Source organism: Microtus oregoni, unplaced genomic scaffold (genome assembly GCF_018167655.1).
Source record: "Microtus oregoni isolate MIOR12 unplaced genomic scaffold, Mior012 000025F_ref0000491, whole genome shotgun sequence".
Taxonomy (NCBI): Eukaryota; Metazoa; Chordata; class Mammalia; order Rodentia; family Cricetidae; genus Microtus; species Microtus oregoni.
Window position 1 is genome coordinate 8,307,806 of NW_024543084.1, and position 17,719 is coordinate 8,325,524.

The 17,719-nt window shown below is 41.7% G+C and overlaps 1 protein-coding gene across 6 annotated transcripts in view; it reads right to left on the reverse strand.

Annotated features, from left to right (window-relative positions):
* Window positions 1–17,719, reverse strand: part of Ehmt1 (euchromatic histone lysine methyltransferase 1) — a 151,688-nt gene that overhangs the window by 30,828 nt on the left and 103,141 nt on the right. For 3 of the 6 annotated variants that reach the window (XM_041674601.1, XM_041674599.1, XM_041674600.1), the window contains exons 11-16: window positions 15,520–15,663; window positions 13,821–14,047; window positions 12,590–12,757; window positions 11,406–11,488; window positions 9,838–9,944; window positions 2,104–2,226 (exon numbers count right to left, since the gene is read on the reverse strand). In XM_041674601.1, coding sequence (XP_041530535.1) covers window positions 2,104–2,226; window positions 9,838–9,944; window positions 11,406–11,488; window positions 12,590–12,757; window positions 13,821–14,047; window positions 15,520–15,663 — 852 coding nt within the window. The remainder of the gene's footprint in view (window positions 1–2,103; window positions 2,227–9,837; window positions 9,945–11,405; window positions 11,489–12,589; window positions 12,758–13,820; window positions 14,048–15,519; window positions 15,664–17,719) is intronic. The other 3 variants (XM_041674603.1, XM_041674602.1, XM_041674604.1) reach the window with 2 other exon arrangements.

The window sequence follows — 17,719 nt, forward strand, 5'->3', positions numbered from 1 at the left end:
ATCCCTCATCAAGAAAACTTCTTTTTGCAACAAATGGCGACTACTCAACAAAACACCAACAAATAGAGTTGTGGAGTCCAGTCCCCACTGATCCAACACAACCTAACGCTCATGGCTTACTGTGTGAAAATTCATTCAGCCAATAGCTTTTGGGACACCAGCCCTTAAGGTGTGGTCTGAGGTGCTATGTGTGGACAATCCTCCTACCTCTGCATTATGAGTGTTGTGATTATGGCTTTTACTATCCTGCAAAGTATATAATCATAGCTATTACGTTCAATTTTTTAATCACTTTACATATATATATGGTATGACCACATTTTTTTGAATTATTTATTAATTTATTATGCATGCAGTGTTCTGCCAGCATGTATCAGAGGGCACCAGATCTCCTTACGGATGGTTGTGAGCCACCATGTGGTTGCTGGGAATTGAACTCAGGACCTCTGGAAGAGCAGCCAGTGCTCTTAACCTCTGAGCCATCTCTCCAGCCCCAATGACCACATTTTTCTATACACAAATACTAAGATTTCCCAGCATCATTTGCTGAAAAGTTGCCTTAAACACAAGAAATGGTTTATTTCTGAGATTTTTTTGTCATCTAATTCTCCTGGTCTGCGGCTCCATGTTTATAACTGTACTACACCACTTTCCTTATTGTAGCTTTGTACTAACATCTGAAATAAGGAAGTCTAATTCCACAGAGACTGTTCTCTTTCAAACTTGTTCAATTATTCTAGATCTCCTGAAAAATATGTTTGAACTTTAGGCTGGATATTTCTGCATATCATTGGAATTTTGAAAAGGGTTACATGAATATACACAGACAGAAAATGACCTCCCATTTAAAAAAAAAAAAAAAAAAGATAGGGTCTCATGTAGCCCAGGCTGGCTTCAAATTCACTATGTAACCAAAGATGACCACAAACTTCTGATTTTCTAGCCTTTTGCCTCCCAAGTGCTAGAATTAAGGTGTAACCACCACACATAGTTTATGTGGCGCTAAGGCAAGCACACTACCAACCAAGCTATATACTAAACTCTCTGTCTCCTTTAACAATTGCTTGAGTTATCTGTGCATAAGGTTTTTTTTTCCTCTTTGGTTAAACATACTCCTTCTTAATATTACTATAAATGAAATTAACTCAACTTCCTTTTAGGAAAACTTAACTGCAATAATATAAAAATATATGACATAACCCCAGTATTCAGGAATCTGAAGCAGGAAGATCACAAGCACTAAGTTCACAATATAAGACCCTCTCTCAAGGGAGGGAGGGAGGGAGGAAGGGAGGGAGGGAGGGAGGGAAGAGAGGGAGGGAGGGAAGAAGGAAGGAAATTGCTATTTGTGTCAGTTTTGTACCCTATCATAGTAAATTAGTTCATTACTCTAACGACACTTTTCTTGACCCTTTATAACTTCTACCCCTAAGATGACATCAAGTACAAACTGAGTCTTTTCAATTTGAGTATCTTCTACTTCTCTTCTTGTCTAACGGCTCTAAACAGAAGCAGGAAAGCACAATGAATGAAGGAAGCAAAAAAATTTCAGGGCCAACTCCTTATTGGCACAGAGGTAAATCTAGTGCTTACAAGGCAATCTTTACTAATAGGCCAGGTCACCGTGTATTTATAGTTTGCATCAGAAACATTCCCAAAGGCTGTTTAGAAGTTTGATTCCCAACTTAAAATCTGTGGCATTTTCAGAAGGTGGGACCTGAATGCAGAAGCAGGTCACCATGGACAGACCTCTGCAGGTTATACCTGCTACTGGGCCTGGCTTACATCCTCTGCCTCTGATCTGTCAACACATTAAAAAGTTGCTGCTGCAAGTTCCTGCTGCTACTCAGCCATGCCTTCTGCACTATGAGAGACCTAAATCCCTCAGAAATCATGAGCCAAAATAAATCTTTACTCCCCTAAGTCATTCTATCTGGCATTTTATCACAGTGACACCAAGTAAGTAAAGATGCTATGTTAGACCACAGCATAAATGTCCAACACCAACAAGTTCCTGCAGAAGTTTCAAGGAGAAACTGTCTCTTGTTCATCTAAGAAACATCTACACATGAAATAAGAATATGAACCTGACTGGGTGGGTACCTTCGGATCCACCTGTGCTCCGGCCTTGATGAGGTACTTCACTGCATCCAAGTGGTTGTTTTCTGCAGCCTCCATCAATGGGGTCCGCTGATCTTCTGAGCAAGTGTCAATATTGGCACCCGCCTAGTAAAACAAAGATTGTTTAATGTGTTGAGGGTAATTTCTGAATCCTTCATCCCAATAAGTAAAAGAGCTGTGAGGCTTTTGTATTTGTTAGAAAAAGATTTAACAACATTGAAACTGTTTTACTGACCAACTGTATCTGATTTTCAAAACTGCACTCTAGACACAGTAACTAAAGGTGGGGCTACTCAGTGGTAGAGTACCTGCCATGCATGAACAAGGCCCTGGATTTGATCTCTACCACCCACACACCCAACATACTTGACACCCCACACACAGACAGACATAATTATTCTATCAAGCTCTACCTCAAGCAGAATATTCTTCCTAAACTTCATTTCTAAATTCATCTGACACACAGGGACAGCAGAATATAGAGATGTCTAAGAAAGGGAGTGGAAGAACCTCAGGGGAGAGAAAAGTGTGGGAGGGCAGAGGATACCCCATCCAATCAGCACATTTCTCCAAGTGTTAAAATAGTTTCCAGAGTAAACAAAACAAAAACTAGCTTCAAGTGATAAGAATTTTGGAATAATTTATAACTTTTTCACTAAAGAGACAAATGAAGCCGGGAGGTGGTGGCGCACACCTTTAATCCCAGCACTTGGGAGGCAGAGGCAGGCGGATCTCTGTGAGTTGGAGACCAGCCTGGTCTAAAAGAGCTAGTTCTAGGACAGGCTCCAAAGCCACAGAGAAACCCTGTCTCGAAAAACAAAACAAAAAAAAAAAAAAAAAAAAAAAAGAGAGAGAGAGACAAATGAAGTGACAAGTACACACAGGTAAGGCCCCAGTTTGTTATCAGCTGTGGTCAAGAGGAACTGGTTACTGACAGTTGAGCCTTCTCCATAGGCTTCTGTAACTTATAAAGTAAATATTGACAGCAATAAGTAAAGCTAGAGTTCTTGATGAGAGCAGTAAAAAAGCTGAAGTCCAAAGATGCACTCCAAGGGGGGGGGTTGTCTTACAAGAGCGGGGGCCAGAGAAGCAGTGAGACAAACACACGTAGAGAAAATACAGTTGGTTTCAAACACTAACCTTAAAGGTCAGGGTCTAGCTGCTTAAAATAAACAGAAAAACAAACCAACAAACAAAAATACCTGAAGACAAAGGAAAGCCATAACTCTGCAGCAATCAATTTTAATAAGTACATAACTTTTTTTTTTTTAAGGCCTTGGAGCCTGTCCTGGAACTCCCTCTGTAGACCAGGCTGGCCTCGAACTCACAGAGATCCACCTGCCTCTTCCTCTTGAGTGCTGAGATTAAAGGTACGCGCCACCACTGCCCAGCACAAATAACTTTTTTTTATTTTATTTTTATTTTTGGTTTTATCAAGACAGGATTTCTCTGTTGCTTTGTTTTCTGTTTTGTTTTTTGTTTTTTTTTTTGTTTTTCGAGACAGGGTTTCTCTGTAGCTTTGGTGCCCGTCCCGGAACTAGCTCTTGTAGACCAGGCTGGTCTCGAACTCCCAGAGATCCGCCTGCCTCTGCCTCCCGAGTGCTGGGATTAAAGGCGTGCGCCACCACCGCCCGGCTTCTCTGTTGCTTTGGTGTCTGCCCTGGAACTAGCTCTTATTGACCAGGCTGGCCTCGAACTCACAGAGATCCAACTGCTTCCGCCTCCCGAGTGCTGGGATTAAGGGTGTGCGCCACCACTGCCAGGCCGTAAATAACTTTTAAAAATACAGAGAATGAAGGTCATGCAGCGGCAGAAGTGCTGAGGAAAGGAACAAGCTGCACTATGCAGGCAGGATAAAGCTTCTATTTGTACAGAGCACATGCAGCTCTGCCTGCCTCTCTCTCTCTCTCTCTCTCTCTCTCTCTCTCTCTCTCTCTCACACACACACACACACACACACACACGCAGGCCCATCACAGTGAAAAATAACAGACAGGTTCAAGAATACCTATCTATCACTATTCTTACTTACAAAAGCCCATTCTTACTCAAGTCAAGCAAAGAGCTAGGCCTCAAGCTGGACAGCACAACAGACAGAACCAAACCTGTAGGCAGCCCTGCACCACAACCTCTGGGGTGGGGACCAAGGCTTTCTGGAGAATTCAAGTGCTGGTGACACCAGATCATGCCAGCATTAGATGAACATATATGCAGACGCCCTCAACAGATAGCCAGAGCCCAACTCCCCCCCCCAAAAAAAAAACCCACTGATCATAGCCCAGAGGAAGAAAAAATTCTCTGAGATCAAGGCAGTGTGATGGGCGGGAAGAGGAAAAGCAAGGCCTACCAGGTGGTTACGCAGATTTCAAACAGAAAAGACAGAACTAAAAGAATACATTCTTCACTGACAAGCTACCACACCTCCATCATGAGGGATGCTGCTACAATCCTGGATGTGATGTGATGAAGACCTGCTTCCAAGACTTCTCTAAGTGCAAAGGTGCAACCCTAAGAGGGACAGTGACAGAGAAGGAATGGCGTACAGGGGGAGAAGGGTGCTGACTGTCTTTCAGCCAAGTCATATCTCTCCGCCAACCCATCAGTTACCCTTCAGAACCCTAGCACAATAACGCTACTTAAAAGAACAAAGTGCTGGAAAACAGAACTCTGCCAGTGAACAGATACCCACAGGCTAAGCCTACTAGATAGGGCAGCCAGGAATAATGGTGCTTCTGTGATCAATGCTCTTTCAATCTAGGGGCCAGACCATGGGTATTCACAGCACTATCCAAAGGTTGGGAAAACTCCACATCAGAGGAGTACTTTCTGCGAAGCTAGAATGACCTCCATTTATGTTGCCCAGACTACAGCCCCAAACACCTGAGGAATAAGCAGCCTGCTGTCACTTTAAATCCAAACAACACACATAATGCTGCAGGAGACAGAGACAATCATCAAAACACAAAACCGCATACACACAGGTAAAGAAAGGCCTTATAGTAGCAAGCAGGTGAACATCAAAATTACTCTGAATAGGTCTCTGTTCTAGTTGATGCTAGTTTCCTGGGCTAGGCTCCCAAGCATATAAAAAGGAGAAGGTAAGCTCAGCATAGCATTCACAATTCATTCTTGGCTATACATGCAATGGGATCAGGTATCTCAAGTTCCTGCCACTACAAGATTCCACTCCTTGGTTAACTGTAACTTCAACCTATAAGCAATACTAACTAACAAAAAGTTTACAAATTTGGAGAAAATGAACCAGAACCAGGAAGTTACAAAGGACCCTAAAATATATTTCAACCAAAATAGATAGTCTTTAAGGCTTATATTAATCAAAAGCAAAAGACAAAGTGAGAATCTTAAAAACAGCCAGAGAAAATCCTTAAGTTACACACAAAGAAATTCCAGTTATACCACAGCAGACTTGGAAACAGAAACCCTGGGGAGAGTCAAGTGGTATCTGCAGTGTAGAGAAAACAAAGACCGAACATCTGCTGCTGAAAATACAGACCCCCGAAAGCTATCGTCAAGAAATGAAGAAGGAACAGACCGTCAAGACAGTCAACATGAGGACTGTCACCAGCCTAGTCATGTAAAAAAAGTACAAGATGTCTATTATTAGAGATTTAAAAAAATATATAACAATCATGAAAGCATGCAAATGGACTCACTCAGATGTAACAGGATCAAATCCTTTCCATGCAGATTCCCCAAACACACAAAGACACACAAGAGATGGAAAGGAAATGCAAAATAACAGAGGAACAACGGACAAACTAATTGACAGGATTGTGTGCTTAACAATGATGGCTTAAATGGAAAGAGAGTAAGTTCTCCAAATAAAAAAATACAGACTAAATGGATTTAAAAAAAAAATCAGATGATTTGCTGATAGTAAGAAACTTACTTCAGTAACACACACATAGTTCAAGTGAATGGACAGAAAAAGATATACTGAGAAAAGAGCAAGCCGACATACTTAGATAAGACAGGTTTTAAGTAAAAGAAAAACCAACCAGGGGCTAGAAAGATGGTTCAATGATTAGGAACACTTGTTGCTCTTCTCAAGGACCTGGGTTTAATTCACAGAAAGTACACAGTGGCTCACAACTGTCTTTAACTCCAGTTCTAGAGGATCCAAGGCCCTCTTCGGGCTTCCAGTCACCAGGCATGCATATGGTACACAGACATAAATCTAAGCAAAATACTCATTCACAACTAAAAAGAAAAATTTAAAGGTCACTCTATGACATAGTAGTCAATTTAATAAAAGAAAATAACAACTATAAATACATATTACTCAATATAAAATATACAAGAAGCTGGAGAGATAGCTCAGAGGTTAAGAACACTGACTGCCCTTTCAGAGGACACTAGCACCAACATGGCAGCTCACAACTGTCTGTAAACTCTAGTTTTAGGGAAACGAACACACTCTTCCAGCCTTCTTAGGCAGTGCATGCTTGTTGTACAGAGTTACATGTAGGCAAACATTTATACACATAAAATGAATTCTCACAAAATTAAAAAAAACCCAAAGACTCTCCCCTTTGCCGGTTGGTGGTGGCGCACGCCTTTAATCCCAGCACTCGAGAGGCAAAGGCAGGAGGATCTCTGTGAGTTCGAGGCCAGCCTGGTCTACAAGAGCTAGTTCCAGGACAGGAACCAAAAGCTACGGAGAAACCCTGTCTCAAAAATTTAAAAAAAAAAAAAAAAAAAATTAAAAAAAAAAAACATAAAAGAGAATTCAATTACATAATATGAACATCATATTTAAAGGGACAGAGAACACTCCAATACAATGTAACTGTGGGATTCATATCATTTTCATCTGATGAGCTCACTCAGACCAAAGTCAAGAAAGAAACAGTGGAATGGAACTGTATTAAAGATCAAAGGAACAAGTTTGACAAGTTTGACATTTGCACAACAATTCATGTTAGAATTGTAGAATGAAAATTCTTCGCATCAGATACAGAACATTGTGTAGGTCAGACCGTAAGTAAGTGTAAATAAATATTTTAAGATCTGTTTCATTTCTAATTATTGGTACTGTATATCTGTACACAAGAGCTAGAGTTACAGGAGGCTGTGCACCACTCACCCACTCCCACCCCCTTGCAACATGGTTTCTGGGACTCCTGAAAGAGTAATGAGTATGTGGTCTTAACTGCTGAGCCATCTCCCCAGCCCTCAAACAATTTTAGCCTCCCCCTCACCAAAAGAAAATCAAACACAAAAACCTGAAACCATAGCATGCATATCTCGTCTATGGTCACAATTAAATAAAAATGGAAATCAACAAAAAAAGCACTTCAGGAATAGTATATATACAAAGAAATTCAACAGTACACTCATAAGTAATGAGCCAATGAAGAAATAAGAACAAAGTCTAAAATATTTTCTAGAACTGGGAGCTAAGGAGATGGCTTGGGAGGCAAACCTCTTGCCGTGCACGCATGACAACAAGAACTTATATCCCCAGCACCCTTGTGAATGTAGAGTTGGGAGGGCAGATTGACCTAACTTTAATCCTAGCACACAGGACACAGAATTGAGGGATCCCAGATGCAAGCTGGCTAGCTAGGCTAATCCTCAAGCTCTTGTTTTAAATAAAAGACCCTATCTCTATATATAAAGTGGAGATTGGATAAGGAAGACATGCGATGCCAACCTCTGCCATACACACCCACCCACACACACATACACACTTCCTAGAATAAATGAAAATACAACATGGGATAAAGCAAAAGCAATACTAAGAAAGATATTTATGGCAATAAACCATAGCAAAAAATAGAAATCTCAAATAAATAAACTAATGATGGAATGCTAAGGAACTAGAACAAAATCCAAAATTAATAAACAAAGATCAGAAGAAAAACAAATGAAATGAATATGATAAATGAAAAAACAAAGATTAAAAAACAAAGTTGATTTTTAGAAAAGGTAAAACAAACCTGTAGTTAACCTAATCAAGAAAAAAAATGAACACAACTCAAACAAAAGCAGAATAGATGTTTATCAGCTGACATCACAGAGCACAAAGGATCATTATGGACTATGATAAACAATCAGATGACAGCAAGAAATGGGCGACTTTCTTGACACTTGAAACCAATCAAAACTGAATGATGAATAAATAAAATGCTTGAAACGTCCAATAAATAACAAGGGACTGCAGTAAAGTCAAAGAAAATATCTTCCAACAAAAAAAAGTCCAGAGTGGAAAGCTTCACAATGAAATTTCACCAAATTTCCAAAGATTAATGCCAGTATTTCTAAAACTATTGGGGGGGGGGCTGATACCCTCCTAATACAATATAATATTGTTCTACAGTACTAACGCTAACACCAGCAGCAGCCACAGCCAAAGGCTACAGAAAACAGCTATCCTGGTGGATAGATATGAAAATTATGAACAAAATATGAGCAAGTTAAATAACACAGCAGAAATAAATCACTAGGATCAAGTGATTTCATCCTAAGGATACAAGGTTGATTCTATACAGGCAACCTCTATCAAACTTCTGTATAAACAATATAGGAAACAGAGTTAATAGGTGACCTATAACAGAGGGAAGTATCTGTAAAATATTCATTTAACAAGGGATTGATTTCCAGAATTCACACAACTCAATAGCAAATAACTCATTTTTCAAAGAGAGTAACATATCAAACATTTCTCAAAAGAAGCTGTAACAAGAACCACAAGTATATGAAAAACTACAACACCACTAATCATGAAGGAATTACAAATTTAAAAAGATAAGTAACAAGTAGCCATGCAGATGTAGAAAAAGAAAAATGCTTAGATCTTTAATAGTCAGCCAAATACGCACTACAAAAGGCAGTATGGAAGTTTTTCAACTTCTGGAGCTAGAGCAACCAAGTGACCCAGAAAGTGTACTCTTAGATGTATATTCAAAAGAAAGGAGCTTAGGTCTGAGAGACCTCTGGACACCTAAGTCTATGACAGCCCTGTTCAAAGGAACTATGACTGACAATGAACCAAACAAATGGGCAAAAGACAAAGTGTAGTGTGTGGACACCATGTAACAACTGCCATTAATAAGACTGCGATCCTGCATTTACAGAAGCACAGCAGAACACTGCACATTCTCACTCGAATGTGGAAGACAGTGGTTACCAGCTGCTCAAAAAAGGTGTGGAGAGAAACAGAGGATGGTTAATGGTTACAGGTGTTCTGGATGGAAAAAATAACTTTCAATGTTATTTAGATTTTTTTACATTTATTTTCAATTGGGGAGACATGTATACATCACAACATATGTGAAGGTCAGAGAATAATTTGTGTTCTCTTCTACTATGCGAGTTCCAGAGGTCAAACTCGGGTTGTCAGGTTTGGCAGCAAGCACCTTTAACCATTCAGTCATCTCACAAAATTAAAGAAAATTCTAGACATGGTTTAAACAATGAGGGATATGTAATCGGTCACAGGGATTAGAAGAGGGAAAGATCTGGGTCTCACTAAGCCCCCATCATCTATAGCAGACCTTAGTAAATATTAAAGCCAAGGCTAAACTAAAACTAGGAAATACGCTGAGACACAGCTACACAGCAGTGCGGTACTCTACAGAGGCAATGTAGAGTACCTAGAGTAGTCTCGAGGTACCACTGCCATTTTAGCCTAGCGGCACTTAGATAATCATGGAGAGGATGAAGAAACTATTTAAAGCTATCCTTCCAAACCTGAACCAGCATGTGGCAGATGTCCACGTGGCCAGCCTCTGCAGCAGCATGCAATGGGGAACGCTTACTCTGATGCTCCATTTTGAAATTGGGATCAATTCCATCAACTGTAAACAAACACAATTTTACTAATTATATCAGATGCAACCACAATACATTTTCATATACTTATGATGGTCGTCAGGGCTGACATGGATAACATCAATGTAAAGAATGAGCTCTGAAGCCATGATGGAGTCACTATACCCTGTCTGCGGGCAGAAGTTAGGCCCCAGTTGTACTAGTAAGAGTGTTTTACCATGCTCATTCTAACCCTTGAGTTCTGGTGCTTTCAGACACTCCTATCTTAGCCTCTTACAAGCTTATGAAAAACATGCTAAAGGAAGAACAGCCCCTAAACAGACATGTCCTAAAGGAAGAACAGCTCCTAAACAGACATGTCCTAAAGGAAGAACAGCCCCTAAACAGACATGTCCTAAAGGAAGAACAGCTCCTAAACAGACATGTCCCGGGAACAGATAGAAAAAGACATGTCCTAAAGGAAGAACAGCTCCTAAACAGACATGTCCTAAAGAAAGAACAGCCCCTAAACAGACATGTCCCGGGAGCAGATAGAAACAGACATGTCCTAAAGGAAGAACAGCTCCTAAACAGACATGTCCTAAAGGAAGAACAGCCCCTAAACAGACATGTCCCGGGAGCAGATAGAAGCGTGACCCAAAGACTCAAATAGTTGTTTCATTTTTACTTTTTGGAGACACCAGGTCTCACTATGCAGCCCAGGCTGGCCTTGAACTTGAAATCCTTCTGCCTTAGGCTCCCAAATTTTGAGCATTTTTCTAGACTTTGAATCAAGATAACATGCAAAAATTAATGAAGCAAATTAAGACTATATGAAATCCATGAAGAATAAAACTTTTTTTTAATTAAATGAATTCTCCCATCTTTTCCTTTTTTCTTCACAAATTCTGGCTTCTTTCATGATTTGCTGTCATTCAAAGTGCAAGTTTATCCATGCTTTTCAACCAAAGATGAACTTCAGAGAGGTCAAGCCCAGAACCATGAGCTGAGGATTCAAGCTGAGACTGGGTCAGCTCTAACAAGCACATTCTCAGGCACTAAAGAGTTAACCCAAGCTCAACAGCTGCAAACATACAATGTCCTTACTTCCACTGGATCACTTTGTGCAGCTGTAATGTTCCTGTCAGCACAGAAGCATTGGCTTCCTCACTGTAACATGTCACAACAGGACCCAGTCATGCTGCAGCTGCTTTTCCTGCAATGTACATTTCTGCTTAATCTAATAATCACTCAACTGGTTACTTTTTAAACTAGTTTTGTTTTTTTTTTTTTGTTTTTGTTTTTTTTTTACTTTTTAGAAACTAGAAATGCATAGAGAAAATTTCCAGGCCATGTAACAGGTTAAATACCAGGGAGCACTTTCTTTCACGCATCAGAGGAATCAAACATTTGTAAGCATTAGACAGGGAGATGGGGCTCATGAGAAAAGGGGTAACCAACAAGGCTCCCCTGTGTTCCTTTTGGGGTCTCAGGTAATAGCAACTCACCGAGCATGAGAAGCACCTTCTGCAGCTCACCCTGCCTGGCAGAGAAGTACAGCTGCTTGGGGTGGAAGCGAAGCTTCTTGGGTCTGTTAAGAAGCAGAGGACAGAATCAGCATCAGTCTCTTATTGTCAAAACAGGGCAAGAGGTACAATGTTGTGAGCATGTTTAAAGCCTTGAGGCACTGCCCACCAAAAGAACAAACAAAACAACAACAAAAATTCCAACAACTGTCTTCTTATGTCATGAAAGTGCTGCACACTAACACCACCGCTAACATGACATGTGCCCCACTCAGGCACAGACACGCTGCTATACTGTAGAAGGTCGGGGAGCTGCCAGAAGTCGTCATGCACTGGTTATCATTTATACTCAAGATGGCATATGAGGTCCAGGGTGACCTGTGCAGCTCAAGTGATGGCAACTGTCATAGGGTGATACTAGCTATCCTCTGGCAGCAAGAAAGGGCCTTAAACCAACATGTGCTATGAAGCTTACTCAACTTCTAGACAAGGATTATGAGTAGAGGGGTTAGGAAAAGTCTGGGGCCTGGTCAATGACAGGGATTAAGGGTATCAGATGAACTAGGATAGAGAGAATGAGAGACTATTCAGAATGATGAAGATCAACAGAGGGACTTATCTGTTAGGTACGAATGAGTGAACCATTTTCCTTCCAGGGCAGAGTAAGACACCTTGATAAGCCTCTGTAAGGAGTGGAAGGCTGTCCCCAGAGAAAGAGGACACAAGCATACCTGTGAGTCAATAAAGGTTGCAGTGTGGGGTCTAGCAAACAGCCTAAGGGGGCTACCTGATCTAGCCTCACTAAGCAGAGATTAGGTAGCAAGGTAGATGGTAGGAGCTCATGGAATGATAGTGTCTGCTCTAGGAGCCTGCAGGCTGCTCACCCGAAGGAGTCCATAAGAGTGTCCTTGCTCAGGATAACAAAAATCTCATCTCTTGCTCTTGGCATGAATGGATAATAATTTGCAACAATATATCCCAGACAGTGGGAAGACATATGAGACTGGTACCTCATGAAGTCATCCTTTGATAAACAGTATTATTCAAAAAGCTGGAAAGTATTAGGAACCCCTGGGGAAGAACGTGACCCTGAGCTGTCTCTGGAAAAAAACAAAAAACAACAACAACAACAAAAAAAATAAAAACAAAAACAGGCTGGCTCTTACTTTTCAGAGTCCAGAGCGATTAGAGCACTTTCCAAGGTCTCCTTTCCTGGACCCTGGGAAAGGCCAGAAGTTGGCCTCACGAACCCAGCTGGCCCTGCAGGATCGAAGCACTCTGGTGCCTGGGGGACTGTGCTCTGCGATTTGTCGTCCTCTGGGGCTCCAGCAATGCTTCATGAGAAGGAAATTATTGAAATGTTGTTTCATTATTTGGAAAACCTCTCTTTCTCACGGAAACCAATGAAAACATAAAACAAGACCTGTTCCAACCTGCCCACACAGGCTGCCTCTGAGGAGTCAATGCCAGTCCGTTGACTATCTGCAAGTCTCAAGTGAGCTGTCCGAAATGCAGAACCCCATCCCTCAATGAACGAGACACTCAGAAGTTGGTACAACACTCCTAGGATCTACACCCACTCACTCAAACCTGATTTTAATAAACAAGCTTCAGGCTGTATCCAGTCAATCTACTACCTCCCCCAGTTTAGGATGGGTGCCTACTGGAACTATGACTTGAGAATGCTCAATTTACCAATTAATTTGGAAGCACTAAGCCCTTCCCATTGTATACACATATAACCTGAGGTTTTTAAATGACCTCAAATGAAGCTTTAGGTTTTGTTTTTGTTTTTTTTTTTCTCCTACTGCTATCATGTTTATAAAACTATCTTCTCCCTTTTTTGCTGAGCAACTTGACAGCTCTGTCAGTATCTGGAAAGGATCTCTCCACCATTCCTTTCCTATCAGGGAATGGCTGGTTGGAAAGACTACAGTCATCTGTCTTATCCCTCCACAGCTCTCAAGACCTTCGGCTAATTTCTACTGGGTTCTTTAGAAAAGCAATTATATATGTCTATGGGAATACATTGCTTTATCTTTTATTCAGAAAAGGCCTTCAACCGTGTGCCAAGCAGTGTGTCAAGTCTAACAGAAGCTAATAAAATACTTCAGGGTGTGGGGACTACATTAAAGAATGAAAAAACTACAAAAGGCTGCACCAGCCAAGCCAGTGTAAAAACTGATTCAACACAGATGATTTTATAAAGCCAAAATGAAACCGACTCATGTACAAATAATAGTAAATGAACACTAGCACTTCTTAGAAATGAGAAACCATAATAAATGCAAAGTTCAGTGAGACTTCTGGATATGGCAACAGAAACTGGTAACTACAGAGGACTTGTCTTCAGGAATGCTATCTGAAAAACTTGGCCACAGCTACTGTGCTTAGTACCTGCCCGTGGTGGTGTCAGCCCTGCCCTCAGAAGCCAAGCTCTTCTCCTGTCCAGAGGCCAGGGTCACGGTGGAAGTCGTGTCGGCTTTTGCTATGGTCACCTCTTTGGCCTTGGAAGTCTCTTCCCCACAGTGGGGACAGTAGCTGGCATTGTTGACTCGAGAGGCACAGTCCTTATGGAAACGATGAGAGATACTGCTCTCAGGCTGACATTCCATGAAGTTACCCTGGAGAAAGAAAGGAGAAAATCATTTTTAAAAACTAAAAGTAACATTCAGATAACTAGATGAAGTTCTACTGAACCACTCAGATTAATTACACAAGCAAGTAAAAGCCCAGGTATGGCCTGGTTACCAACAGCAGAGAAACAAAAAGCTCACAAAATGAACAGGGGCTGTTGTAGGAGGGTCATCTATCTATGTGTTACTTTCATTGGTTAATAAAGAAACTGCCTTGGCTTTTTGAGAGAGCAGAAATTAGTTAGGTGGAGTAGACTGAACAGAATGCTGGGAGGAAGAAAGCAAAGTCAGGCAGACGCCATGATTCTTCGACCTGAGATGGGTGTAGGCTAGAATCTTTCCCAGTAAGCCATCACCTCGTGGTGCTACACAGATTATTAGAAATGGGTTAATCAAGACCTAAGAATTAGCCAGTAAGAGGCTAGAATTAATGGGCAAGGCAGTGTTTAAATGAATACAGTTTCTGTGTTATTATTTCCAGGGCTAAGCTAGCCGAGCGGGAGCTGGGCAGGCCTACTTGCCTCATCACAACAAGAGGCCACCAAAGATCACCTCATTGCCACACTACTCACCTCCAACCCCAGAAACCCAGCTAGCTGAGGTCTCACAACAATCAGGACACTCTAAACAAGCAAGAGAGCTGTATAAGGCATGGCCTAGAAGGCCTGCATGGGATGATGGGCAGAGAGAATCTGAGTATCAAAAGTGATCATTTCAATAAATACCAATTACAGCACCAATTAGAATAGCTGTTCTTACATAGACAATGGAATTCAGAAGTATTCTATTTCTCAGCAGAAGCATAAAAAGGAAAGTTTAAGAAGGAAACAAGGTGTAGAATTCAAAGGTAAACCCTTATAGCAGAAGCTCCTGGCCTAGGCCACAGGAGATCAGCAGAACATATGAAGGAGCAGGTAAGTAAAGACACCCACAGAGGCATCATAAGAAGGAGCCTGTCTTAAGGATCTGATGGATACAGATTTATCTCATTAATGGAGTCATCAAAGACAAGATCCTAGTGGCAACTGATAGAACACAAAGAATGCAGGAAAGGGAGGAGGCATGCCCTTCTCTGTACTCAAGACAGAAATTCACAGAACAAAACAAGGGAGCGGGGCATACAAGGTCCTTTGTCTACATAAGAAAGCTCAAGGGGGCTACAGAGATGGCTCAGAGGTTAAGAGCATTGCCTGCTCTTCCAAAGGTCCTGAGTTCAATTCCCAGCAACCACATGGTGGCTCACAACCATCTGTAATGGGGTCTGGTGCCCTCTTCTGGCCTTCAGGCATACACACAGACAGAATATTGTACACATAATAAATAAATAAGTATTTAAAAAAAAAAAAAAGCTCAATAACTGTGATGAAAGGCTTATGGAATTAAGCCCTATATGGGATATGACTCTGGAATGAGCCTCTGCAGAGGACTCTTGAAGCCCGGCAGGCGGGCTGGGCTCTTACCGCAGTGCAGAAGTAGCCGCAGCCAGGACAGCACTGATGCTTCACCATGCGACCCCGATGGTCTTCACACAGCACCAAGAGTGGTGCTTTGTTGGATGGACGCATCAGCTCATACTTGACCACGCTGTTTGTACACCGGCCCAACTGCAAGCAGACAAGACCAGGGGTCAGTGACAGAGCTGTGAAAGAACAGCTTTCCCACCCACTGGACAATGGAAAGCACTAGACACATGGGAAGTTCTCAGGAGACATGAGGTGACTAAAGGAGTCATGAAACTTCAGAGGCAAGCCTAGATTCATCAGTAGTCTGAAGTACTGATGGAGGAAGGTCATTGGCTAATAAAGGAACTGCCCTGGCCCATTTTATTGGTTAGAGGATAGGTGGGAGGAGTAAACAGAACAAAATGCTGGGAGGAAGAGGAAGTGAGCTCAGAGACTCCACAGCTCTGCTCTCCTCCTGGGAGCAGACGCCTGAGAGAGACGCCATGCTCCCGGCTCCTGGGCAGACACACGCCATGAAGCAAGCCGCCAGGTTAGACATGTTGAACCTTTCCCGGTAAGACCGGTGCTCACTGATTATTAGAGATGAGTTGATCGGGATAACAGAATTAGCCAGTAAGGGCTAGGGCTAAAGGGCCAAGCAGTGTTTAAAAGAATACAGTGTCAGTGTAATTATTTCGGGGCATAAGCTAGCTGGGCAGGCGGCTGGGGTGTTGGGGACGCAGCCCTGCCACTGCCCTTATTACTTCATATGGCACCCCACGTGATGGACTAAACCCACTTAAAAAACCTGAGAAGGCTTAAAAATAAGGGAGAGAGAGTTTAACACAGATTTTTGCTGTTTGTTGGTGGTGTGCTGTAGAGAGATTTCCTGATTCAGCAACAGTAGCAGAAAAAAATGCTGTGTCATTTTAAAGCGGGACTTCCTGGGGCTGTGTCGCCATTGAGATCTCTGTCTGGCTCCTGCGGGAGACAGAGCTTTTGAATAGAGCATTTGGAGTAAATTGGTACGATTTGTTTGATGGCAACTAGGCTCGCTGTGTTCTCGGGTCTGCTCTGCTTGTTAGAGGCAAGCAAGCGCTTTCATCTAAGAGAGGCTTCCTGACTCAGCTTCAGCTGCAAAACCCTGCAGCTCATTAAGAGGTCCTGCCACGAAACACTTAAATGGTGTTGACGAAAAGCTGAACGCATGCTTTTCGGTTTTCAGCCGTAGCAGGAAAAAAGCTGCGCCATTTAAAAATGCCGGCTTTCTGGGCTGTCCGGCCAGGACAAACTCTGACTCTTTTACGCAGGCGGCTTGTGCGGTTTGTAAGCACAGGCTGCTGAAGCTCGCTTGCTGGCTACAGCCAGTACCTCAGCCATGAGGCTGGAAAGCTAAGGAATGGGCTGGATCCAGCCGGTAAAGCCACGCCTTTAATTCTACTGATATTGCTTGGTAAATTAAAGACTCATGTGGTCAGAAAAAGAGAGATATAGAGTAAAGAGAGATTCAAAGACAAAGAAAATTTCTAAATGGTTTGTAGTGTGTTAAAAATATATGCAGACTAAAATTATAAAGTTCTTAAAGTAACAAATAAAAAAAGGAAGAGAGTTGTTGTGTGTGGTACACACCTTTAATCCCAACACTTGGTAGACAGAGGGAGATAGACCTCTGTGACTTCAAGGTGTGGTAGCACACGCCTTTAATCCCAATGCCTGGGAGGCAGAGACTGGCAGATCTCTGAGAGTTCAAGGACAGCCTGGTCTACAGAGTTACTTCAGGTCAAAGATACAGAGAACCTGTCTCAAAAAGCAAAAAGTTAAAAGTAAAAATAAACGAAATAGAGGTTAAAATAAAGCGTACAAAGATGGAAAATACACAGAGACTTTTGATACTGTATGCTATTATGCTCTCTTTGAATTGTTTAAATGCTGAGGAAGGAGAAACAGATGCTAAAAGATATTTATTTATAAATACTGCTGAACTAATCCAACATAGATATTATGAATTTGGATCTAAGGATATGATACTTTGGAAAGGAGTTTCTTATTTTGTTTTCACAGAGGATGAGACGCTGTTCATTTCTTCTATTCCGATTTGGTATGATGGACCACGCCCTCCTGAGGGGTTGGTGTGAAGGCCTTCAAAAAATTGCTTCGCTCAACTGCCAACTGAGATGAAACTAGCACACAGGTTATACCATGAAAGACCTAATTAACG